The sequence below is a fragment of the Mesocricetus auratus genome, unplaced genomic scaffold (assembly GCF_017639785.1).
Source record: "Mesocricetus auratus isolate SY011 unplaced genomic scaffold, BCM_Maur_2.0 Super-Scaffold_100004, whole genome shotgun sequence".
NCBI lineage: Eukaryota > Metazoa > Chordata > Mammalia > Rodentia > Cricetidae > Mesocricetus > Mesocricetus auratus.
Window position 1 is genome coordinate 33,634,823 of NW_024429189.1, and position 27,009 is coordinate 33,661,831.

The following is a 27,009-nucleotide window of genomic DNA, read 5'->3' on the forward strand; positions in this document are numbered from 1 at the left end:
TAATATAATGCAAAAGGGCTCTGAAGAGAAACCAGACACTGGCCAGAGTCTTGCCAAAGCACGTTAAATAACGCCAAAGTGGCCCTTTCTTCTGAATATAGAACCTCTCATGACCGCGTCACCCTTCCTAGGGATGAAAGTAATCTTCCCCTGTGAGTGTGTGAGTGTGGGTTGGTTGAAAACGTACCAGACTCAGCTCCATAATGTAGTCATGCGTTTCAATTGGCACACACGTGCTGGGAAGGGTGAAAATGCTGACAAGGAGACCAAGAACAGGCCTTGCTCTGAGCAAGAGGGTATCCAAATTTAGAACCTGCTCATAGTGCTAAAACAATACTCAAATGTTCACCCTGCCCGCAATCTCTTCCAGCCTCTTACAATAGCAGAACCCTCTCCAACAAAGTAGACTTAACGTTTCTAAGTTTATTTTATAAACTAAATATCATTTATATTAAATTACCAATATGGTCTCAGATAGATTCTCACCCACCCCTGTTTCTTCTCTGTTTATTCATGCATTCATTATTTTTATTTATTAAGCAAAAATTTCTTGAGAGCCTACTAAGTGCTAGGCAGTTTTCAAAGTCCTAGAAACTGAGTATAGGAAACTTAACACAAAGGGGTATGCCTTTATAAAAGGACTGTTTCTAGCTCCAACAAAAGGTAGCTCACAATCACATGTAATTCCAATTCCAGGGGATCCCACACCCTCTCCTCTACTCCCTGGGTACCTGCCCTCCATACACACATAATTAAAAGTAAAACAAATGTTAAAGTAGTAATACAACAGACATTAATATTAATATAAATATTAATAGGCGTTGTGTTTATTATATTATGTGTTTGCTGTGATATTTATTAATAAATATTGTATTTATTATATTATAAAAACTGTGTTTATCATAATATACAAATTTTTATAAATATTGCATTAATGTAAATATAAATACAGCAGTTCTGTCTTTACAAAACTTCCATTCTAGTGAGTAAACACATATTGTGTGAACAAGGAGTACTGGGGTGATAGCAAGCAGGAGGGAGAAAGATCACGCTGGGTAAACACAGCAGTTTGGATTGTGAAAGTCTCCCAAAGGCCTGGGGATGAAAAGCTTAGTCCTCAACACAAAGCATCATTGAAGAGTGGCAGAACCTTGAGGCCTGAGGAGGAGGGAGCAAGCGCAGTGCTTTAAAAATGGAGCCGGGCTCACGGGCGGCTTCACAGTCACCAGCGGTGAACAGCTCTGCTACACCATGCACGTGTGACTCCACACAGACTCAAGGCCATGATGCCAAAAGAGCCTTCCTGACTGTGATCCAACACCCTTTTCATTCTGACGTTGATTATCTGGGTATTTTGTTACAGTAATAGGATCTGAGCGGTAGAGAGGAAGAGAGTGCTGAAGGCATTAAAAACAGTAGCCTTTAAGTCCATCTGAGGGAAAACCATCTTTGTCTATCTATCCGTCAGCTGCAACTAGTCAGGGCCTTCTAAATTTATACTAACTAGAATTAAAGAGATATGTCACCTAATCAGATTAATTCATTTTCTAGTTTCTAGATAGTTCATTAGCACTTGTACTCTTTTGCATAAATACATTTTTTTCAAACTAATATACACAAAAATTTTGGAAGTAAATAGATAATTTTATCACAACTTGGCCTAACCAATGCATTCATAAGTTTCTTGCATGATTCTTCCAGCTTTTTACTTTCATAAAATATTTTTTGTTCTTTGTTTTAAGTATATTTTCTTCAAAAGCTTAAGACTTAAGATTTAGTGTGTTCAATTTGGGGAAAATGTTGACCACATGGGATTTTGCAAGCCTATAATCATAACAATTGGGTTACGTAAAAAAGACCAGAACTCTGATGTTAGCCAGGCCACACAGTAGAACCCTGTTGAGACAGAGAGGATGAGGAGAGAGAAGAGGAAGAGGAGGAGGTAAAGGAGAAAGAACTACAGTGCCCAGCCATGTACTCAACCATATAACCCCAAGTTAACCCCCTTCAGAGAAAATAATCTATTAGATAAAATTCAATGTTACTGGTCATTGGTATGGAAGTATAAATATCACTCTGAAGCAAAGCATTAAAAAAACAAGGACAAAATAAATTATGGGTTAGCCTGAATAATAGACATATCTAAAAACAGTCAAAATTTAAAATAACACAAGACTTCCAAACATGTTGGTAGATGCTTGTGTATCCAGTACTTAGGAGACACAGTTAATAGAGTCATGAGTTCAAGAACAACCTTGGCTGTATATGTAGTCTGGCACAGCCCCCACACACACACAAGAAAAAGAAACCCAAAAAAACAAGAACCTGTCTCATCCTTCACTACAGTAATAATAATAAAGATGAAGCGCTAAGATTTCTGCACATTATGTTGAAATACTAGGAAGTACACAGACCTGCTTTGGGAACTGTGTGAGCACACATTTCACCTCTGGGTTGCAACTTTGGGTGCAATTAAATAAAAATCAAGCATAAAATTAACAATGTCTAAATTCAATGTTGTAATAAGCTTGTCTTATGTTTTTGATGAAAGCAAATGATGTATTCTGCAAAATCAACCTAGCCACTAGCATGGGACTGTCTCAGGAAAGAGAACATGTTTAAATATTTTGTAACAAAATAGGATGGGAACTGAGCAGAGGTGAAATAATCAGTTCATAATACAATTCATTAAAACACAGTTAACCACAATGTTGAAACTCACACAAATATGAAAGAAGTCAAGAATAAGTTCTGTCTTTGACCTTTATCCAATTTATCCTAAAACCCTAGTAGTTGCAGGAAAAAAGAGTTTCATTTAGAAGAATCAATCACTAACTATATGTCATGTTGGCAACCACCCAAACCTACTCCATTCAAGATCGAAGCACTCATTTTCCTAGTAGCAGCCAATAAGAATTGGTAGCTCACTTCCGTCCTGCCATTGCACTCTGTCTGCTAAAGGTAACTACTATGTCCAAAGCCAGGCATTTCCTAAGCAGCCCAGCAACAATTCTCTAGGCCCCACCTGGCTCCAGGGTGTCTATGAATGGGCTGAGGGCTTTGTTGCAACTGCGCTACAGCCCGACTTCTCTCCAATACCCATTCCCACTGGTACTGTCCTAGTTTGCTTTCAACTGCTGAGATAAAGCTCAAACCAAAATCAAGGTGGCAAACAAAGAGTTTATTTTAGTTGAGAAGTTACAGTTAGTTATCCAGAAAAGCCGGGGCAAAAGCCTGAAGTAGAAACCACAGACAAACGTTGCTACCTGGCTTGTTCTGCGTGGTTTCTTCAGTTTGCAATTCTTGCAGTTCTTTGCTACACAGGGACCACCTACCCAAGGGAGGCAATGCTCACAGTGGCTTGGGCCCTCCCACCATCAATCAATAATGAAGAAAATGTCCCCACAGTCATGTCTAAAACCAATCTGATGGAGGCAATTCTTCAGACGAGATTCCCTCCTCCCAAGTGATTAATTTGTGTCAAGTTAACAAAACCCAACCAGTATAGGTGTTGGGTTTTTTTATAATTTTTAAAATATTTATTTATCTATCTATTTATTATTATGTATACAGTGTTCTGCCTGCATGTGTGCCTGCGGGCCAGAAGAGGGCACCAGATCTCATTACAGATGGTTGTGAGTCATCAAGTGTTTGCTGGGAATTGAACTCAGGACCTCTGGAAGAGCAGCCAGTGCTCTTAACCCTCTGAGCCATCTCTCCAGCCCCAGGTGCTGTTTTTAAGTATGCTGGGCAAAAGCTTCCAGCAAACAAGCCTTTGCTTGGGAACCCTTACTTCAGCATCAGCCTACGTCACACCAGGTATTTTTAGGCACATTTTCTCCAAAGTGTCAATACATCCTGTAAACATATAGTCAGTGCAGTAGAAAATACATTGAAATCCATGACAAAAGTCATCAAAGTACTTAGTTTCTCTCAGAGATGAGCCCTTCACTCTTTCCCTTGAGGCTTTATCTTTCACTAGCAGTCTAGACACAAAACAATTGAAGCCGAAAAATTTAAAATGAGCAAATGGAAAATCAAAAGTGTCATTAGTCCCTTTATACCTCTCATATATCTCAATAATCTGGCCTGATCCTTTCTAAACATGATGCACCCTCAACAGACGGGTTGAGGCCTATAACCCCAGCACTGCAGAAACTGAGGTGAAAGAATTGGGTCAAGGCAGTCATGAACAACACAGTGACACCCCATGGACAAAGGAAATAAAAATGGCTTGTGATGCTTTAGAACAATGGTTCTCAACCTTCCTAATGCTGTGGCCTTTAATACAGCTCCTCATGTTGTTGTGACCCCCAACCATGAGATCACTTCATTGCTACTTCATAACTGCAGTTTGTTACTGTCGTGTGTCATAATGTAAATATCTGATATGCAGGATATCTGATAAGGGGTCCCAAAGAGGTCACAACCTACAAGTTAAGACCACTACCCTAGAGGATTTTCTGCCTGAAGATATTGTGAGCATGGTAAGGCTTATAGTTATCTGGAAACTGATTCTCTCCGATCTCTGAGTCCCTCCACCCTACCTCCACCCCTGGGAAGGTATTAGCATGTATCTAAGGGTCTGGTCTACCTAGTGTCATGTGATAAACTCTGGCCTAAATAAGGCACTAGCGACACTAATGCTTAGTAATTAATTACTCAGGAGGAAAAAGCAAGCAGATCTCTAAAAGCCTGAGGTCTGTCTGGTCTAATAAAACAAACTCTAAGCTAACCACGACTATCCGGTAAAACCCTGTCTCAGAAATAAATGGTAAATAAACAGCTAGCATTTGCTAGTGTCTCTCCCTTGGGCTGAGGGGATTAAAGGCAAATGATAGTTTCATTTAAGTGTTCCTGTGCAGATTTTGTGAGTACCGAGTAAGCTGGAAAGGAAGGCTAGTAGTCCACTAAGTACTTGTCACTTATATGAGAATAATGTGTAAAATTAGAAATATTTCATTACGAATGATACAAGTCCTAAGAGCTAAAGTAAAACATTATATTTCTAAAGTCCAATTAGTCCTAATATGTAAGTCTGCTTTTATAAATAGAATATTTTAATAGAACTGTGGTTGCTTTTAAAATTTAATGAAGCTAATTGATTATGGTTGGACTACAACAAGACACAATTTGATAAAATTAGGTTTCCATTATATGTGACCCTTCAATACTCCATTTATCCACTCATTTTCAGCAAAAGAACCTAGGAAGAATGAACCTATCATAGTCCATCGGAAGGAAAAACAATAAATAGACCAAACAGATAAAAAGACAGCTCGGATCATGGAGTCGTAAGTGCAGCCATAAACTAAACTGAGAAATGAATCAGGGAAGAAGAAAAATGAAAGGAAAGGAATGGAGGCAATGCCGTGTAGTCTGCTGCAAAGGGACCACAAGGATGGCGGGATCGTATGCCAAAACCTGAACAAGAAGGGTCAGCTTGTAAAGAGCCAGGAAAGGGTCTCCAAGCACAGAGGGCAATCACATCAAGGGCTTTGAGGCAGGAAAAAAACCATCTCCAGCTCACCGCAGACTGGAGCCTGTGTAGAGTTTAATAAGCAAAGTGTAGAACGCAGAGGAGGAGCTGCTAGACAGGATCAACTGTGTACAGGACCATAGGCCAAAGGAAGAGATGCTATCTAGGTTTTTAAGTTACCAAAACCTTTTTCATCCAGCGAAAGAGACATGGTCTGCATTGTTTGCTTTTTCCATAAAGGTTTTCTGAGTTTACTTAAGCTCCTAGGCTTGGTTTACGTGTGCCAATACCTATATGGATCCATGTCTTTTTGCTGTATTTTTAAAAGTACCTAGTAACAAATGCATAGAAGAATGGATAAGACAGGCTAATGTAGAACCAGGGCCATTTATGGTCTCTGCAGGTAGCTTAAAATAGTATGTGAGTGGCAGAGACAAAGGGAATCATGTTGAGTCTAGTCTGCTTGGTTCAGGGGTATAGCCAGTAGTAATTAAGAACAGAAAGTAGTCTCCTTAGATTTTGTCTTTAACAATGAAATGAAGGGTTTTAGGGCTGAATAGAAGGAATTTGAAGAAGAACATAGGCTATTGCTAATCCAAACTCAGGAAGCCAATCAGAGCTAAGAGTAGATGGGGCATATGATAACCTTTAATGTTCACATCTAATCTCATATCCTTAGCTCTCAGTTTAAGTACATGGTTCAGCACCATATACCCCTCTGCTTTCCAGATGTGATGATAGCTTGATTGTTTTTTTGATAGATGTCTTGACTTGCTGTACCATATTTACTTAAACCAGACCTTCATATTCCCTTTCTCTCCGTGGAGGAGGATCTGATGCTCTTGCCCCATCTCATTTCAGATGTATTCTTTATCATGTGACCACGGAAGAAGCTCAAAGAGGAGACTGAGGGAGCATCTAGTGAGAAAACAAAGACATCCTCCTGTGAATCTTTTGTCTACTACACACGAGTCATGGGTGACATAAAAGCCATAGGACTCACCTGCCCTGGAACCAAAACACAATGTCAGAGCTCCAAAGGCCTGAACGCGTGGGCAGTGGTCTGACATCACATTTGTCAGAAGCAGTAGAATCGTTTTATAACATAGGCTTGTTGGTCCCCACTCTAACATCTTTCAGTCACAACACACTGATTCCTGTCATCCAAAAGACAGAATGCTGAGCATGGTACACAGAATGTTGTAAGCTCACTATGCTCGCAAGCTACAGGGATTCCGAAAAACAACAACACCCACATCTATGGAATAAAGTATGTGGATAACTCTTGAATGGAATGGAGACATTTGTATGCAGATTAAGGAACTCAGGTCTTCTGTTTGTATTTATTCTCCAGGGCTATGAAAATTATTCAATATGAGACTTCAAGAAAGCACAGAAGACAAAGGAGTCTCTTCCTGTGTTCATTCTCATTTCACTTCTAAATTACCTCAGAATCTTTGCTTCTATTCCTTTACCAGGGTCAAGGACTCTGATAACTTCTTAGATTCTCCCTTGATCTGCCCTTTAAATTTCATAAAGATAATTCCTTAGTTTATTGCCTACTGAAATATAAGAGTATATATTCACACAATAGAATTTATTGCTGTTTCATATAAATTAGCATTTTCTCCAAAGCAATTCTTGAAAGTCTGAGGAATTATTATATTAAGATACACATTTATGCTGAACAGAGAATGACTCGAATTTTCCTTTCCATGATAGAACATAATCTATACCCTGAGGCAAAAATCAAAACAAGCCAAGTTTTTAAATGTGAAAAACAAAAATGGACTGCAAATGTGCCCTCAAAATTAACCAAATGTGGGGGGTAATCTTCCAACTATAATACTCTGAAGTAGGCGATGGGCTAGGGAAACTGTAAAGTATAAAGAGATATCTCTCTTCTGCTGTAAGTGAAGGTAACTTATACAAGGTGGAGATGACCCTGAATTGATAGTCCCAGCATCAGAGGCCAAGATGCTTTGTGAGGCTCCAGATAATGTTCACCAACAGCTGATCATCTCAGGAGAGTGACATCAACTGAAACCACTCCTCAGAAAACAGGCTTTGTGTAAAATACACGAATTAAAGCAAACAGCTGGACACAAAGGACCACACCCAAAGTCAGACAACTGATTAGCGGTCACCACCTGCCACACATGCCTGTTAAGAGTTAACTTTGGTGTCCTCACAATGGCACACTCTCAGGCAGCTCTTTTAGCACATGAGGTTTTCTTCTCTGTCTCTCTATGCCAAAACTGCTGAGCCTTTCCTTCCTGGAAGAGTCTTCCACACCCTAGCTGAGCAGGCAGTGGTCTAGATCCCTCTGCCCCCTTGACTACAACTGTTTCAAAGCTGGATACCCCGGGATAGCATCTCTACAGATGCAGACTTTTGTCAGTTAACACATACTGAACACTGCTAAGGGAACCAAGGGGCAGCCATTGGTGAACAAGAATACAGAACCTAAGCCGATATAGTGAAGGCACAAGAGGCTCAGGCCAGGGGATGTGTCTGTGGCAGAGAGAGAAAGCTTGGTTGCCCTGGTATTTTCCCTGACTTACTATTTTGCACTTCCAGTCTCTCATGAAACCAGAGAACTTTTGTCCTTTGGTACTAAAGGATAACTTTGCAGGCCAGTCAGTCCATGTGAGAATCAATACATGGCTAAGATACCAACCGAAGTCCATTTGCAATATCCCCACCTTCTCTCAACTAAAGAGATTTCTCCACAGCTTTTTTAAAGTCATATTGACAGGCTCTAAAAGTGGCATGGAAGAAAATAGGTGATTTTGTGTACACAGCCAAGAATGTTCACAAGGAGTCCATTTCTGCTGTCCTTCTCAGGGACGTTATTCTTGAAGGGTTTCCACACTTCTCCACAGAAGGTGGTTTTGTGAGGACCATTGAGAAACCTTGGCTCTTACAGCCTGCTATAATGGTGCTGAGAAGATCTGTACAGTCTTACATTCTCCAAAATAACAATGATTTTCATCAAGTAGCAGCATTCAAAAGTAAGAAATGGCTGTTGTGGAGATAGATTTGTTTGACACTCTAATAGAAACAAATATTGTTTCTATTATTCTTCCTGCATATATCTATATCTATACATATGCAATTCATTTCACAGTAAATGGAAGTTTCTAGAATAGCTTGGAGGGCCTAATTAAAATGCATGATGCTGTTTTCATCTGAAGATGAATTCAGACTTCTAAAGGACTAATTTTCAGACATTTGAAACATAATCAATATGTAATGTGAGGGTTTCATGTGTCCTTCCAACTGAGAAAATTTGATTATGAGTGTTTTCACATGATATCAAGGAATTATTTTTGTCAATAAATAATACTATTTGGGTTATAGCTCTTGAATGTATTTTCCAGGGTCCACATATAAAAACTAGGTATGATGACAATGATAGAATGCCTGAGATTTACTCCAAAATATCCCTACAAAAATCATACTTTTTGAAGGCATAGATGAAGCAAACTCTTGATAATTGTCAAGCCTGGGAACTAAGAACATCTGGGTAAACTTTCCTTCTCTGTTTCCACGTATAATACAGAAGTGAATATAGGACATTATACATATGTCCTTTGGACCACACATACAGGTTCAACATATACACAGTAGGATACTTATTGGCATCACACTGGTATAAGGACTTTTAATTAGAAAGTAGAGATCTAGTTATCTATTGAACATCATCAGCACGTTAAAGGAAATTTCCTCAGGAAATCCAAAGCAAAGAATATAGAAAATTTATGTCTTAATTGTTTGGGAGACATTTTTGTTTTGTTTTTCATGAGATACATTTTAAAAGGCTACAGGGGTCCAGGGTTATGGTACACACCATTACTCCCAGCACTCAGGACTCAGGGGCAAGTGGATCTCTGTGAGTTCAATGCCACCCTCTTCTACATATTGAGATTTAGGTCATCCAGGGCTACATAAAGATCCTGCCTCAATAAAGAAAGAGAGGGAAGGAGAGAGGAAATGAGGGAGGAAGGAAATGAGGGAGGGAGGGAGAGAGGGAGGGAGGGAAGAAAAACAGAATAAAAAAGTATAATTAACCACAAAACACATAAAGATATTATATTCCATTTGACACACTATGCATTCCTGGCCTTGAACGCAAAACCCTTCAGACTCAGTCTCATAAGTACTAGATTGACAAGCTAGCCTACTATAGCCAACTACATTCTAATATTCTAGGATATTTACCAAGGACCATAAACTGCATATGAAAGTTGGTTACTAACAATACTAACAAATATGATTTGATTTAACTTTTCTTTGACAGAGACCAAAGCCATGGAGAATATCATAGAGTTGCATTTCATAAAAGGTAGAAAAGGAGAGAAAAATTCCACATCCTTAGATGAATATTAACAAACAGTATTAGTTGGGCCTGCTATTTTGTATTGTAGGTGGGGATGTCGCTAAGAATGTTTGTAAGAGTTTATTACCTATACTAGTTATATGATCCTTGCTGTTATTGGAAACTGAACCTTCCTGAAAAAAATACTATACTACTGTCAAGTCCTCATAAATCCAAACGACAAGTCCTAGTTACATCACTTTTAAGCACCTAGCATCACTTAGATATAATTTAGACATCAGTGAAACTAGGGCAGTAGATGATGTCAGGCATCCCTCCCAACTCCGGCATTCAATGACACAGTTTTCACTGGATGAGTCCTGAAAATGCCCAGGCACCTTATTCCGCATTAGCTATCTTATGCTGTCCTGGGAGGCAACCAACCCTAACCCAACGCAAACTGCATCCAAGTTCAAAAATTACCTAAGGCCTGAAAAACAACACAAGAAATGATTCTGCTGGGAGGACCAGAGTGTCTAACTTTTTCCTATTTTCAAGTAATGGGTCTTCAGTATCCATCAGTAAAGGATAATTTCCTAGCAAATTTCTCTCCAAAATTAGAAAATACATTTCTTTACATAATGAAAATCATCTTAATGTAAGTAATTTTCCTACATCACATATGTTAAAGGAAGGAATACTTTAAATAGCTATTACTGTCAAACACAAAGAAATAGGCTCATGATTTCACGTGATTAACATTTAAAAGGGGGGGATGGAAAATAAAGAAGCAATTTCCATCCTAGCTCTCATGTTAAAATAACACTGAAATCACACAGCACTACATGCTTTGGCACATCTTACTTGCAAAAGAGATAAAGCCCATCCTATTTGTGGCTCTAGAACAGTATACCAATCACACTCATGGAAGCATCTCAAGATGCCTTTTTTAGAAGCATACTTGTGACCTGGAAAGTGATTTTGACTGTGGCTTTGAACGGTCAAATGAAACTTAACATTTCTAGTCTGGATTCTTTCAAACTTTCTGGACATTCATTTGTAAATAACAAGAAACAATTCTTTGCTTTTCCTGGGGAGAGAAAGTAATTTTCTTCTAAGCTGTCTGGAACGTTTTAACAAATGAGACTACAAAGAACGGTGTCGTGTTCCAATGTTTCAACAGTTAAGTCATATTGGGAAGAGTAATGTAGTCACACAAGGTCATACACATCATCTCAACCAAAGGCTGCAGATACTGGGGTCAGAAGTAACTATCTTCTTACAGGGCATGCTGGTAAGTAAGGGGCTGAGCCTAGGGAAATTACTGATATGGAGAGCCATGAGTAATGAAAGAACCACATTCCAACAACCTGAGGTTGTACAAAGTAATTAAAATAAAATATCAGTTCTCAATGCAATGTCTAAGTAAGGGAAAAGGGAAAAGATGGAAGAAAGGGGAGATGTATCTTCTTCGGTTGTGGGGATATCCTATATGAAGTTGTCGGTCTTGGGCCAAGGCAGATACTGGCAAAAATGTCTTTGGGAGGTGGGACACCCCTCAGGGATTAGCCCCGGTAAGTCAGCCAGCACTAGCTCATAAGTTGGCTCAGCCTCCTGTGTGTGTGCAGTGTTCTCCGTTGGGCTGGACACAGGCTGCAAGGGCAGAGAGGAAACCTGTTGGAGTGAACAACACATCACCTTTCCCCTTATTTTCCACCTTCCTAACTTGGGAAACCACGGCCCTCCTCTGAAATGCCTCTGCCTGGTCTGAATGCACCAGATCTGAGACCTAGGCCACCCTCTTTCTCTTCTAATTTCTCTTTTAATTTTCCCTTTGCTGGGATAAAGCACTATGACGAAAGGAACCTAAGAAGGAAACGTTTATTTCAGCTCACAGTTCAAGGGAGGTCATGGTAGCAAGGCTTGAGGTGGTCAGCCACATTGCATCCATAGGAAAGAGAGATCAATGCATGTTTGCTCTGCTTACTCATTTTCTCCATCTTCTACAGTGGGGGATCTCTGCTCAGAGAATGGTCCCATGCCCAGTAAGTAATCTTCCCACTCAAATTAAACCAAATGAAGAGAATCCCTGGAGGCATGTCCAGAGGCCTGTCTCCCAGGTAAACCTAGATTTCATCAAGTTGAAAATTAACACGAACCACACCACCCCATGAGCATGAGCGCACACAAATACCTATTCTCCCTTTCTATCCTGAACTCAGCCTGCTCAAACAAGTAGTTCTTTTAGACAGAGGCATCCTGTGTTTATTCATAAAACTAAAGAGAATGTCCTGCCAGACCCCTCTTCCAACTGCTCTTCTTCTCCTCAGCTCCTATCCTACCCACACACCACAGCCATGCTTTGCCAGTCACTCCTTGGAGGGGCATCTCTGCCTGCCTAGGTGTCTACTGTCTAGAACAGTGTGAGAAATGAGTGACCCTCCACGATTGAAAAGATGGTCCACTAAATTCCTCCAAATGAATATTATGCCAGCATCACTCATATCCTTTCTCATTCTCGATGAAACAAACCAACAAAGCACGCCATTTAAACCTGTCATCCAAACTCTCAATGTACTTAGCTAGTTCAGTAAAGCTATGTTCAGCCTTGCAGGCAGACTTTAAATCTCACTCTGAGGAAAAGACTTTAGAGAATGGACCCTCTTAGTCTCTCCCAATCCCCATCAGGTTCCAACCCTATCTCCCACAAATTGTATACACGGAACAGTCACCAAAAATACATTTCCAAAAGTTGGACTTTATGGTGTACATATGTATAGTTGGAGGCAGTTCCGTAGAGCTCACTGGCTAGCCAGTCCAGCAAATTTGGTGAGTTCCAGGTTCAGTGAATAAGGGTGTGTGTGTGTGTGTATGTGTGTGTGTGTGTGTGTGTGTGTGTGTGTGTGTGTGTGTGTGTGCTGGAGGTACAAGATGGCTCAGTGGATAAAAGCACCAGCTGCCAAGTCTGATGACCTGAGTTTGATCCCTGGGACCCACATAGTGGGAGCAGATTGCAATCCTGAAAGCTGTCCTCTGACTTCCACATGAAAATGAACACACACACACACACAAAACCACTGAATAAATAAAAACAAGGGGTGGAGTGTTTGAGAAAGACACTTGGCATTGACTTTTGGCCTCTACATCTACAAATCACACAGTGCTTGCACACCTGTGAAACCTCTGCTCCCACATTTCCCACCATGTCCATTACTGCTTCATTGTAATAAAAATATGTCTACTTACCAAAGCATTCCCTCCCTTCCCCTAAGAAAAACTAAATCACTGAACTGCTCAGAGTTTTTAAAAAAGTATAGGAAAAGGAAAGAGAATAGAAGGGAACATGGCTCCCTGTCTCTTCCCCTCACCTCACCACAGCCATCTGAGTGGTGGATTTTATTGTTCCTCCCTCATAAAAGAACAGGTGGATTTTGTCAAGTGAAGCTGTTCTTTATTTTGTTAGTTCAAAACTGGAATAAGTCCATGAGAAGAGATGAATAATTCTAGGATGCGTTGCTTTTTCTCTCTCAAAATGTACAATCATGAGGCATCATCTCTTGGTTGCTTGGACATTGCAATTTGATTTGTTTCAGTCATACTCAAACAAGAAAGAAAATATAAAAGTAAAATCCATGTTCTGATCCTCACTTCCAAGTCAGATAGACGTCATCTGCAACTGGAGCTCCCAAAACGTGGAACTTAACTGGAAAGTGATTTGAACCTCTGAACTCCAAATACCATATGCAGAATCCTTTTTAAAAGGTGGTGTGTGTGTGTGTGTGTGTGTGTGTGTGTGTGTGTGTGTGTGTGGTGTTTATCCACATCTACTTGCCAGAGAACCCATCAAGAAGTATGAGAAAACCTTTCAGGATTCAGTTATTTCTTCCTACCATATGTGTCCCAGGAATCAAACTCAGGTCCTCAGGCTTGGCAACAAGTGCCTTCACCTATTGAGCCATCCCACCATGCCTGCCGGGCTCTTTACGGTCTCTCTTTTGGTAAATGAGGTTACCGTTGTATGAAATGTGTATAAGGAAAGACACTGAGGATCAAACAAACAGCCAACCCCATTCCCACCCACTTTTTACTGCCCCAGCCCTTCCAATTAAGATTGAAATTTGAAAGTGATAACCTGTTATCACATACAACTACCCCATCTACCCGGTGAACGACAGTAGCAGACAATGACTTCCCACTTATTTTTCCCCAAGCTTTTGAACATTCCCACTATATGGCTGGGGAAACTGAGGCCCCAAAAGGAAGGCCTTCTCGAGAGACTTCTTCGGGCAAGAGTAAAGCAGCATGAACCAAGCAAATTCTCCACCGATGCTTTGTTGCAAAAATCTTTCACGCCTATATGGAGATAAACCCCTAAAGACACTAGGGTCCCCAACTGAGACCCGCCTACCTGCTTCTTCCTTGCATTTGTCCTGGGAGACAGGCCTGCGGACAGCACAGATGTGAGAGGGGGGCAGCAGAGCTCGGGAAAGGGGTTGGGAATAGATGGCGTTTCCAGAACATCCAGATCCTTCTTTTTTCTCCTACACCAAGAGAACATAGGACGTCACTTACATAAAACAGAATAGAAAACATAATCGCTGTCAGGAAAGAGCTTTGTCAAGGCTAGTGTGCACTGCTGTGTGACAACACTAACTCTATACAAGTGTACAGAAAAGGGTTACAACGGACTATCTGTGGGTCAGAATGAAATATGCCAGTTAACATAAATAATTCTTTAGCAACCCCACACCTCCCCCCCCCCAAAAAAAACCTCACTAGACGCATTTCCTGCACTTAGGACTTTCCTGAACGCAATATAGGCTACATCATGATTTATGCAAACATTACCCCGAGGAGTGAGCCATTGCCTGGCGCCTATTAAATTGACAAAATCTGTAAGTTACATCCAATGAACTCATCCCCAGGAATTTTTACTCAGCACTGCTGGAAGTTATTATTTTATTAAATATAGATGTGGTTCATCTCACTTCAAATTTCATTCACAATGTGGCCCACACACAGTCTGTTAATTTTTCAAGTGCTTATAGACACTGAACATTAAAGCAGCCCTTCTGGGAAGCTAAGTCAATAGAACGTGTTAGCGTGAATGGACGCTAGCCCACCGGTGAATTACTTTAACTTGACTGAAGTCAACGCACTTTGCAATCCTGACAAAGAAGCAAGAGTGGTATTTGCATGTGTGACTGCAAAGGGCCAAGGATTTTTATATTGTTGTTGCCTTTTTCTTTCCCAAAGTATGACAACTCCGAAGGCACTTAGTGCTGATTTCTGTGGAGATGGGAAACCTCTGCTCTTTGCCGTGGAACATAAAGACTGCTCAAATGTCAATCCCTGCTTTGCATCTCCAGGGTCCTTGGAAGACTCTGCGTGGGAGGTGAACGCATTCACGCTCCGGTTTTTTTGAAGCCTATAGTGTAGTATGAAAAGGGCCACCGAGCAGCTGAGTGTGGTCAGTCTGGAGTGTGGCCTCCTGGTTCAAACTGAAGGGCAGAGGTGACACAGACGGCTCTCCACCAACCCGGGATGCTATTTATAACAGGGTACCTGGAGATCCTGAGACCCTGCTGACCCCGCGGGGGCCGGCTTCCTGGGAATTGTCTTCAGACACTTTCAAAACTTGCTCGGGCTTTGGGCACACCCTCACCCCTGGGCTGCCTCCTCACCCCAGAAGGCTGCGAACCCGGACTCTCCCCCCCCACCCCACCCCCAAAGCTGCCTACCTGTCTGTGGCACTGCAGCGGGTCTCATCGGAGGCGGGCGACAGCGCGTGCAGTCCAGGGACCCGTGTCGGGTCCTGGGCGTCGCCCCTGCCCTGGGCAACGCGGCACACCTGAACGGCCAGTGGCGAGTCCTGGGCGGCCGCCCGGCCCGCCGCGCTCTGCCCGCCTTGCAGGGACGTGGTCATGGTCGTCGGCCAGGGGTCTGGGGAGTCATCGACCGCGCGGCGACAGTGGGGAAAGGGCTGGGTGCGAGCAGTGCCGCGCGGGTGCAGGCAGCTAGCGCCCTGCAGGTGCGGTGACAGGGCCGCCTGCGCTCACGGCCGGGGCGGCTGGGACGCGGTGGGGCGGGGAGCGGGGGAGGGGCGGGGGCGGGGGCAGAGGAGGAGGGTGGGAACGTGGAGGGTGGGGACCGGGAGGAGCGGTGCGGGGGGGCGGGGAGGATGGCGCGCCAGCCTGGCGGGCCCTGCGCGTGGCCCGGGCACTCGGGGGCGCTGGTGTCACTTCCCAGCTGCGCGGGGACCTCGGCCTCTCGCTCCTCAGGCTCCAACGACGCCTTCCCAGGTGGGCAACTGAACACAAGGCTCAATCCGGGAGTCCCACAGGCCCAGTGTCACTCTGGGCTAGGAGGACCTATAGCCAAGCTGCATGGGTCAGGGCAGAACTGATCCTTCGACCCTTCCGTGCATGTAGGGCCACTGGAGATCATCTAAACTGTGGTTGGAGCCTCAGGGCAGAGCCCACACTGATGGGGGGGTGGGGGTGGGGGTCATAGGGTTAACTTTACCCCAGGCTCCCCCACCATCCCTTCGTTTCTCTCCACTAAAAGAGATGGAGTGGAGGGAGTGAGGAGGCGAAGGAACAGGGTTGCTGTCTTAGAAAGTCTCCTTTGAACTGGTGAGAATTCTCATTAAGCCTGAATGAACCTGAAGGTGTCTGGGATTATTGGAAGGTTTTTCTTTTTTGTGGGGGGGGCAGTTTTCTTAGCCTGCCTTGTTCTCCCAACAACTCATTTTATACTTAAGAATATTGGGGCCGCAAGCTATCCAATGCCTTACACTGCTTAGCTCTTAGTGACTGGTACAGTTAAGATTACAAGCCATAAATTTCCGTCTCAAAATCCCGGACAGTGACATAATAACCACACTGTGCTCATGTGAGATGCAGCGACCACACAGTGAAATCCAGACCTCCATTCCTGCTTTCCATGAAGTGTCCCACAGCCCTGGGCACTGTGGACGTTTTTTATGCTCTTTGTTCTTTGACCAAATTAGGTATCATCTGGCCTTGGCGCCTATGTCACTAAGTTAACCTCCATGACCTCTGCCCATGACAAAATAAACATTCCTCCTGAAAAAGTGAGCAGCCCTTGTTCCCCAGCTATGATGTCCTCCCCCATCAGGACATCAGCCCCAAACACTGGTGACAACCAGAGGTCACAAGCTTCATGGTCAAAGCCTGGGGACTCCATGAACTGAGAACACTTGAGTCAAAAAATTGAAAATATGCAACTTCTTCATTTTCCTAAAGTCAAAATTAAGAATTAAAAAAGGACATGAGTGGCGATGGCTTTGTGAAATCTGTGGTTTCTAAGAGGTCTTGTAAAAGGCAAGGGCCAACCCGGGACAAAACAGTGGCTTTTCTGGGAGAGAAAAAGGAATACTAATAGTCATAGCCAAAATTTTTGAACCATGTATGCCAAGCAGACTCCTTGCTCACATCTGTCTTAACTATAGTCTGGACTATATGTGTGGGTTTTCAGTGCTCTTGATGGAAAAGCACTGTTGTGTATTGAAGCTGTTCCAGCAAAATCAAGAGGTGTGTGTTTGTAGATACCTTCAATAAAAAAAAAAAAAACCTATCTGTTATCATTTCCCGAAACGGTGCAGCTGTTTCTACTCTCTAGAAATAATAGAGTGGAACATTGTCACAGCAGAGCTAATCAATGGCTAAAACTTGCTCCCTCCCAACACACACACACACACACACACACACACACACACACACACACACAGACTTTCTCTTTCTCTCTCTCTCAGTAAGAGATCACTTTACTTTTATCTTATAGAGGAAAGACTGTGGAGAAGCTGCATATATGTCTTAAATCACTGGAAATATCATCATCCAACAGTGAACTCCATCCAACTTCCCAGGATAACTTCTTGACGTGAAGGAAGAGCCTTTGCAGATAAAAATGAGAGTCTCAATGAATCTTCCCTCTCTCAGTATCCTTACACTCACTGAAAAACCAAGGAAGGATCCACTCTCAGACTCTGGTCCTGCAATCCCATGGATAGAAATTATAAGGCCTTTACAAGGCATTAAAAGGAGACAGAGTAAAAGGGATAACTCTCTAAGAATGAGATTCGACATAGTTTGTCTTGTATCAAATTAACTACCTACCGCTAACACCTTAAGTACTTGTACCAAGAATTATCCAACTACATTTGAAGAAAAATGAAGTAGTTTTCATTTCCAAGAGGTTTGCAAGAAATTATTCTAAACAAGGGACACTGCCAGAACCAAAGGGACTTTTCTACAAAATGGAAGAAAAAGGAGGGTTTGTTATAGTTTTGGGGTTTCTTCCCCCTTCTTGTAACTGACAAAGGTTTCTGGGACAATAGAGCAGGTATGTTGGTAACAGAGCAGGATGGCTGATCTGGACGGTTTTGGGCCCTTTGGACTTGAGCCTTGAACCTGTCAGCCTGCAGAGACAGCAGTCTGCCGCCACCCCCCCACACACACACAAAGATAAAAACAACAACTGGGGGCCTTTTCTTCCTTTCCATACTCCCTGTCCTGCCTCCTGCACCTCCTATCCTGAAGAACCCCAGCCAGCCTCCACCTTGAGGAAACTATGCCATCCTCCTCACTCTCCCATCCCCTTCTGCTCATCAATTCTTTAGGTAAGGAAAGACAATACACTCCCCCCGCAAAAAAAGATACATGCCAGTGCTGCAAAGACCTCATCCCTCTTCCTGGCAATTTTCACGGTAACTAGTCCTGAGTTATAACTATCTAAACATGGTCGATTAGGTTGTTTGGTTTTGACCTTTATACAAACAGAATCGTTCAGATGTTTTGCCCTTGATTCTATTCCCTAACATTACCCTTTTTTCCATGTTTTGCATGTAACAGATGATTTGTATTTCTTTGCTATGAAAATAGCACAATATGTGTGATGCAGATAGGCATCTAGGCTCTCTGTAGTTTTGATTATAATTAACGGTACTCCAGAGTTCATGTTGTAGCCTTGATGTACATACACACATTCTAGAAGGTGTACATGTAACAATGGTATTTTGAGGTCATAGTATGTGCAGGTCAGCTTCACTGTAACAGTGGTTCATCACCATCATATATTTTGTCTGCATATACATACAGCATGTGCATGCCTAGTGCCCTTGGAGGTCAGAAAAAGACATCAGCTCCCCTGCAACTGGAGTTGCAGATGGTTGTGAGCTGCCACGTGGGCATTGGGAACTGAACCTGTATCCTCTAAAGAACATCCCACTCTTGCCGACTGAGCTGCTCTCTGGCCCCAGTTATTCATCTCTTTAAAAACTTAGTTATGCCTCTCTTGGTATTTCAGTTTGCTAGCTCTTTGTTGATTACAAGATTTAAAAACATCTTCTTCCACTCTAGGCCTAACATCTTAGAGCAGTGGTTATCAACCTGGGACCATTTAATATAGTTCCTCTTATTATGGTCGACTTCCCTCCCCCATACCATAAAATTATTTTCGTTGCTACTTCATAACTGTAATTTTGCTACTGTTATGAATCATAATGTAAATATCTGATATGCAGGACATCTGATATATGACCCCTGTGAAGCAGTCATTTGACCCACAAACTCTTTAGATTGTCTAGGTAACAGTAGACAATCTTCCCAAAGTAAACAAGTTTTAAAATATAGCCAAATTGGTCTTTGTCATGATTATATTTTTAATACCTCCATAGAGAGTTCACCCATGAAGTTCAGAAATTTATTGTTTAGATTTGGAATTTAAATATGATAGTCATGTTGAATTTTTTGTTTTGTTTTTTTTTTTTGGTTTTTTGCTTTTGGTGTAAGGATGAGAAGATTTGGCAAGGTTTCTTTCTTTGTCCTTTTCTTTCTCTTTTTTTTCAGCATAAACAGCCACATCACTGAAAGAACTGTCTTCCCTTTCAAATTTAAATGTTTATCTATGCACAGATGTATTCTTCTGTTTGCTTAGTTATCAATATTTATGTCAATATCATATTGTCCTGATTGCTAAGTTTTGAAAACAAGTCTTAATTGTCATTAAAGGAAAACTTTTCATCCTGTTCTTTCTTAAAGATTGCCTTAATTTTAGATGAAATTAGCTTCTATAATTCTGTATAGACCATTTGGGATTTTCACTGGATTGCATTTGATACATATGTCAATTTAGTTAGAAATCGTATTTTAAAATGAACTCTATATCAATTAGGGTTTCTGCTGCTATAAAAATCACCATGACCAAAAGCAGCTTGGAGAGGAAAGAGTATATTTTCACCTTACAGCTTTCCTGAAAGAAGTCAAGACAGGAACTCAAGGCAGAAACTCAGCGGCACCAACAGAAATAGAGACCACAAATACTGTTTCCTGGCTTGCTTCCATGGCTTGCTCAGCCTGCTTCCTGGTATCACCCAGGATGACCTGCCCAGGAATGGGCACTGTCCACACCCAAATTAAGAAAATGCCCCCACAGACGTGCCTACAGGCAACCTGATGGAGGTGTTTTCTCAATCAAAGTTCTGCTTTCTAGATATCTCAAGCTTGAGTCAAGGTGACAAAAAACTAACCAGGATAAGCTCCAACATACATAATCATCTTGTCTTTCTATTGATTTATGTCTTTAATTTGTTGCAGTGATTTCCACGACTTCTGAGTAGATATGCACATCTATTGTCAAACATCCTTCTAGCAATTGTTGGTTTGTTTTGGTGGTACTAGGGTTTAACCCCAAGGCCTTACACATGTTAAGTAAGCATTTACCCACTGGCCTAAACCCCACATCCATTTTTTTTATTATTGATTAAACTTGTTCTTTGAGAATTTCACACATGTATAGTGGTGTGGTGCATTCTGTTCACTCACACCCCGGCCCTCTTTTGTCTCCCACCCAGCCCTGTTATTCCCCACCTCTTCCCCACAGGTGAAGGAGGGTAATAATGAGTTCACTAGACCCAAGATAAATGATAAACGGGTGTTCTATCGGGGAACAATTTACACAGAAAATAATATAGAACTGCCCCAACCTTTCTCTGCCCTTCCATTCCCATCTGCAACTCAAGAGACAGAGTGAGCAAGCCCTGCCTCAGGATTCCCTCTTTCCATTCTGTCAGCACCTGAAGCTACGCCCAAAGGGGTGTGACCACTGTTACAGGTTCACAGGCAAGATGCTGCTGAAATTCCCCTTTTACTCAAAAGAAGGTTTTAATCCTGGTGCAAAAACTCTATACAATGATAACAAATGTCAAGTATATTCCAGGAAAGAGAAAGGTAAACATACATAAATTGAAACCTACAACCAGTAAGAGCAATATTGAGCAAAAGACACATAATACACACAGGTCTTTCCCATATTCTTGTCCTTTTGCTTTGTTTTGGGATCTTGCTAGGAGCCAAGCAGTGGTGGCATAAACCTTTAATCCCAGCACTCGGGAGGCAGAGGTAGGATCTCTGTGTGTTCCAGGGCAGCCTGGTCTACAGAGCTACACAGAGAAACCTTGTCTTAAAAAAAAAAGATGCTAGGGAAATTAGAAAGACAAAACTGCTCCTATTCATACAGGATGCTGTACAGGAAAACACTTTAAACATTTACAGATAACTTTTCAGAATGTGTACGTAAAGGTAATTCTGTAGATAAATATCAGTATACCTTGTTGTGGGATATTTGATCACACTCTGACACTCCTGAGACAGCCAATAAGCTAAACCTTGAATCAGAGGGCGGAGCCAGTGACTAACCAACCAGAATTAGCCATAGAGAATCCAGGAATGTGGATAGATAAAGGAGGAAAGGGCAGGACTACAGTTGGCCAAAGGTTCTTTTGGTTTTACAGGACAAGGAGGAGAAACACCTATAGCTGGGTCTCCAGCCAAAAACAGTCAGTTAAAAGTCTTGCCTTTTTAGATCCAGCAGGTTTTTACCATCACATCTGACTTTCAAGTCTTTGCTGATAAATAGAAAGATAAAGACTTAGTTTAAACTTACATATTTCTCAGGCGGGCAGAGCCAGGCTGAGGGACTGGAAGGCCCACCAGGCCTTGGCCTAAGTGGCTGGCTGGCCTTTGACTGAGAGCCATGGGGCCTCAGGTCACAGATGGTATTTAAAATATCTGTGAATTTATTTGCAGCTGCTAAGCTGATAGAAAAACTACAATTCCCAATCTGTTGTCTTTCTAATTATAAAAATGATAGAAACTAAAAGGTTAAAGAAGTTATTCAAGATAGTGGAATAATACTAACCGTCCTTGCTTGTGACTGGTATGGTCGCATAGGCATGTAATTTCAGCTAGGACCCCATTCATGAGGCTACAGAATGCATTCCAAGCCAGATTGATAAACTTAAGACTGTGCTTGAACACAAAAACCTAAGAGAGAGTTGGGTCAGTGAGCAGTTAATCATGGATCAGGGAGGGGCTCATGGGGCCCTACCCTTCTCTGCTGAACTTTCAGCAACTGATGGATTCTGGGGGAGGGAAAACCACTGTCCTAATTTCTATGTCAAAAAGTGAGCCCACTAGGTTCATGGATAGTTCCAAACTTTTGTCCACACATAAGGTTCAGGTTAAAACCCAAGATCCCAAAACAAAGCAAAAGGACAAGAATATGGGAAAGACCTGTGTGTATTATGTGTCTTTTGCTCAATATTGCTCTTACTGGTTGTAGAGCTATCCACAGCCTAGCAGTTGGATTAAATTGTGGAATGTCAATAGCAAAGATCATAATTGTATTTCTGATGTCAAAAAGATATATATTAAATATAATAGTTCAATGCATTTGTCAAAGGTAGACCTGATCAGATAAAGGAAGGGGGTTCATCACTTTCCCTGTTTGTGTCCCTTTATAACAAATGGGTATTTCTAAGAAATTATCATTTTCATCTAAATTTTTAATGCTTTCAGTTTTATGACATATGTGTGAGTGTGTGTATGTTTGAGTTTGTGTATGTGCATATGTGTGTGCATGTGTGAGTGCGCAAGTGTGCATGCATGAGTACGTGTGTGTGTGTGTGTGTGTGTGTGTGTGTGTGTGTGTGTGTGTGTGTGTGAATGTGATGTCTGGATAGGTGCCTGCAGGGGCCAGAAGAAGGTATCAGATCCCTTGGAACTGAAGCTAAGGTGTGGGTTGTGAATGGCCCAATGTGGATGCTAAGAACTGAATTTGGGTATCAAGCAGTCTTAACCTCTGGGCCTCCTCTCCAGCACCCTCTCTCCAAGTTATTTTTAATATCTGAAGCTTTTAGTGTACTATCCCATTTCTAAATCCTAACAGTTGACATCGGTGCCTTCCCATCTTGCTTTCCTGACTATATTCAACATAGTGACTGATGTGTAAGCCTTTTAGGGATGACACCATTGTGTGTTTCGTTTTGTTGCTGCCTTAGTTACCTCCTCCTACTTCCTTTGGTTTGTTTCCTTCATCCCTGCCCCTCTCTTCTCCTCCCTGCCTTTTTACCTCTCTTTCCTTTCATTGCTGGAGGCAAAAACACCAGGACCTATGGAAGTTGAACACTCTGCCACTGTCCGGTAACCCCAGTCTAACCTCCTATATTTTTGTTCTTATTAGAATATTGGTATTAAATTGTTTTTCCTAATATTTGCATTTAAAGATCTACATTTCTCTCCAGGAATGACTGAGATTCTTAAAGCTTTAATTTGTTTTTATTTCCATTATTATTCAGTCCGAAATAATTTACAATTTCCCTTGTAACTAACATTTTATTTTTTTATTTTTAATACGAAATATAACTACATTGTTGTAACATAGTATATGCTAAATGATTCTGTACCTTTGAAATGTATTGGAAGTTGACTTATGGTCCAGCGGTTTCTCATTGTATACCAGCTGTGTACCTGAGAAGGAGTTTTCTGATCTTTGTTGATTTATTGTTTTAAGTATTCATCAATTAGACTAAATGCACTATCTGCACCTAAATGTTCTAAATGTTTACTTTGTTTAATTTCCTGAGAGATGTTGGATTAAAAGTTTCCCTATGATTATGGTTTTTTTGCTGTATTTCTCCAGCTTTTGCTTTATGTACTTTGAAGCTTCCTTTGTAGGAGCTAAATTTCAATATACATTTCTAAAATTAGCCTACTGTGTACTCTTGGAATTTTAGTGTTTTGAAGTGTCCTTCTCTATTCCTACTAATTTTTGTCTTTTTTATTGGTATGGATCAGTTGAAGTTCTATCACACATCTTTTCCACACTTTCAGTTTTCAATATTTCTGTATTTCTACCTTTATCTTAAATTTTGAGGAATTTTATTTACTTATTGAGATAAGGTCTTATGTTTTCCTAGCCTGAAATATCCTATGTAGCAGATGATGGATGATGACCTTGAACTTCTTATCCTCTTGTATGTACCTCCAGATTACTGGATAGAAGCCAGGAATTCATGTTTGCTAAGTGAGAATTCTATCAACTGAACCACACTGTCAGCCTCGTACTTCTACATTTTAATAGTGTTTTCATAAATGACTAGAGCAGTTTGCATAGTTAGGATAAAGCCACAGCTTTGTACTTGATAGGCAAATGCTCTATCACTGAGGTATAACCACTCTATTTACTAATTTTTAATTGAGCCATTTCCAACTTTAATGGCTTCAGTGACATTTTACATAGTGTACATGAAAGCTCTCTATCCAATTTATGATTTGAAAATACTTTAACACATCTTTAATTGCAACTCTGAATCACAGAAAGGTTACTTTTGGTGGTATTGTTCTATTTTGTCACTTGTGGATTTGGAAGCATATCTGCTAAGATTTTTGACACTTGTCTTTCTTCCTGGAGTCTCAGTTGCACTTCTGACTTTTAGGTCTTTCCTACATTTCCAGGTTAACTTTGTATATCATGTGGCATGAAGAGTCAAGCTTCATCATTTTGCATGTGTTTAGGCAGCAAGTGTTAATCCTAAAATTCCTCCAAAAAAAAAAAAAACAGTTCCACCATTTTGGCCCAATTTAAGCAAGTTTTTAATAAAACTTTAAATACTGACCAAGATAGAATTTGGTTCAGATCATCACCAGGAAACTTTCAGGTAAGTAGCCTTGAGGCACGTGTTGTCAGGGATTATACGAATAAAACACATAGGCCACCATACTTTCCCATTAGGCTCTGTTGTTTATTTTCCAAGAACTACAATTCCCAGAATCCCAGGAAGTTGCCAGGTCCTTGGGCAGGTGGGGATTATAGGTTAATTTCTGATCTAAACAAGCTCTCCTCTCGGCCCTTGTCTCTCGTTAATTTTGAGAGAAATCTGTGTCCTGCCACATTACTCGTAAGGTTCCTGTTTTTCTTAGGTTTTTAGCAGTTTTACTGTAATATGACCAAGGAGGACTTGGTTTCTTTTTGCAATCTGTATGTGCTCTTGGATCTGTGATCTAATATTCTGTCAGTTTACAAATCTTCTTAGACATAATCATTTAAACAGCATGTCTTTCCCCAAAATCTCCTTTTACAACTAAATGTCTTAGACTTTACCCCAGAACCTCCTTGTTTTATATTCTGACTAATGTATCACTCATTTTTCCTTACTTTACTCCAGCTGTTTATTTCTAACATATATTTCTTCAGCTAAGGTTATATAATTATAAGCTTACTCAGTGTATAGGTTGGTTTATTGTATTTTTAATATTTAAAAGGGGAAGAAAAATCTCATTTGTCTCTCATCTCTTTGAAAATAATAGTGTTATTTAGAATATGGAAGCAATGGCACAAATGTCATTTCAAATTGGACCAGCCTGGTCTACACAGTAAGTTCTGGACAATAGCAAGCTACAAAGTAATGTCCTGTTTCAAAAAAAAAAAAAAACAGAAACCATGTATATATTTTTCTATTACCTACTTATTCTGATAGGTTATATTCATGTCCAGTTGTCTTGACAGCTTGATGATTTATTTTTTGAATTCCTTGTTTGACACTAATTTACAATGTAATTATAAACAAAAACAAAAAAGGGAGACCGAGACTGATGCTACCTTCCTTTAGAAAGGATTGTATTTGCTTTACCAGGCTTAGAGAACACCAGCAGTCTACAGTTTGTTTACAATTTAAGACTAAGCATTTGGTCTTCTAAAGACTCACCTACTTGCTATGGCCAATAAGCAAAGCTTCTATTTTAATAGTATGTTGGGGGAATTCCATTAATTATTTTCTGGTAGGTGGTTCCCTACCAAGAATGCATTTGATAAGTAACTTCAAGCCATATCAAAAACTCAACTTGTAGGAGCAATAACTGGCAGCTTCCTGCACTGTTTGCGCTGTTTAGAAATATCATATACCTCCCCTGGTACAGCCTTCAGTTGGTCATCCTGATTCATGTAGAAATTGTGGGATGGTTATGAATTCTTACACTGCCCCTAAATATTAATTCTTTCCCACACCAAGCATGTTCCAGTAAACTAGATTATCTCCCTGCTTGAAAAGCTCTTCTATTGTGGGAAGAAGAAATTTGAGAACCCAAAACGCTGAGTCTGACACTTCAACGAAAAGAAAGCCACAAGGGACTCCAGGGAGGCAGCTTTATTCTCCAGTCCTAGGAGCACAAATTTCCATGAGTGTGGCTCAGCACATGTGTGCACGCCTGCCTTCATCAGATGGAAACCACACCTGCTCTTGGAGCTCTGCACTCCAGATGGCTGCCTGTGATCATACCAGTCACATTGAATTGGAAATGCAAAATGAAGCTATGCAGCAGCTCAACTTGTATTGCTTTCACTAGCTAGGTCTAATTCTCTAGTCACTGACTGTTTTTATTCCCAAATTTGTGTCTCTTATTTTACTAGCAGTGTCAGTAAATCCAAACCTTGCCATTTCGATGGATGCACAGGTTAGATTTGAAAAGGGTGAAAAGAAAAAGGCAGCAAATATAAAATGGTCAGATTATTGGCAGGACAATCAAGAAACGGCAATCTGGATATTCCTAATGCTGTGACCCTTTGATACAGTTTCTCATATTGTAGTGACCCCTAGCCATAACATTATTTTCATTGCTACTGCAAAACTGTAATTTAGCTACTATTATGAATCATAATGTAAATATCTGATTTGTAGGATGTCTGATATGCAACCCCTATAAAATGGTCTTTTGACCCCCAAAGGGGTTACAACCCACAGGTTCAGGACCATCTGCCACAGCCTCTAAAAACAGCCATCAGTCAGAGTGATTGACTAGGAACTACTCACACACTCCTCCTTTACAAATTCTCCTTTAGCTTCACATTC

General features: G+C 41.0%; 1 protein-coding gene across 1 annotated transcript in view; it reads right to left on the reverse strand.

Moving 5' to 3' along the window:
• Grb14 (growth factor receptor bound protein 14) overlaps positions 1-15,883 on the reverse strand; it is a 105,765-nt gene extending 89,882 nt beyond the window's left edge. The window contains exons 1-2 of the mRNA XM_005065191.4: positions 15,542-15,883; positions 14,209-14,341 (exon numbers count right to left, since the gene is read on the reverse strand). Coding sequence (XP_005065248.1) covers positions 14,209-14,341; positions 15,542-15,726 — 318 coding nt within the window. The 5' untranslated portion in view covers positions 15,727-15,883. The remainder of the gene's footprint in view (positions 1-14,208; positions 14,342-15,541) is intronic.
• Positions 15,884-27,009: the final 11,126 nt, after the last annotated feature.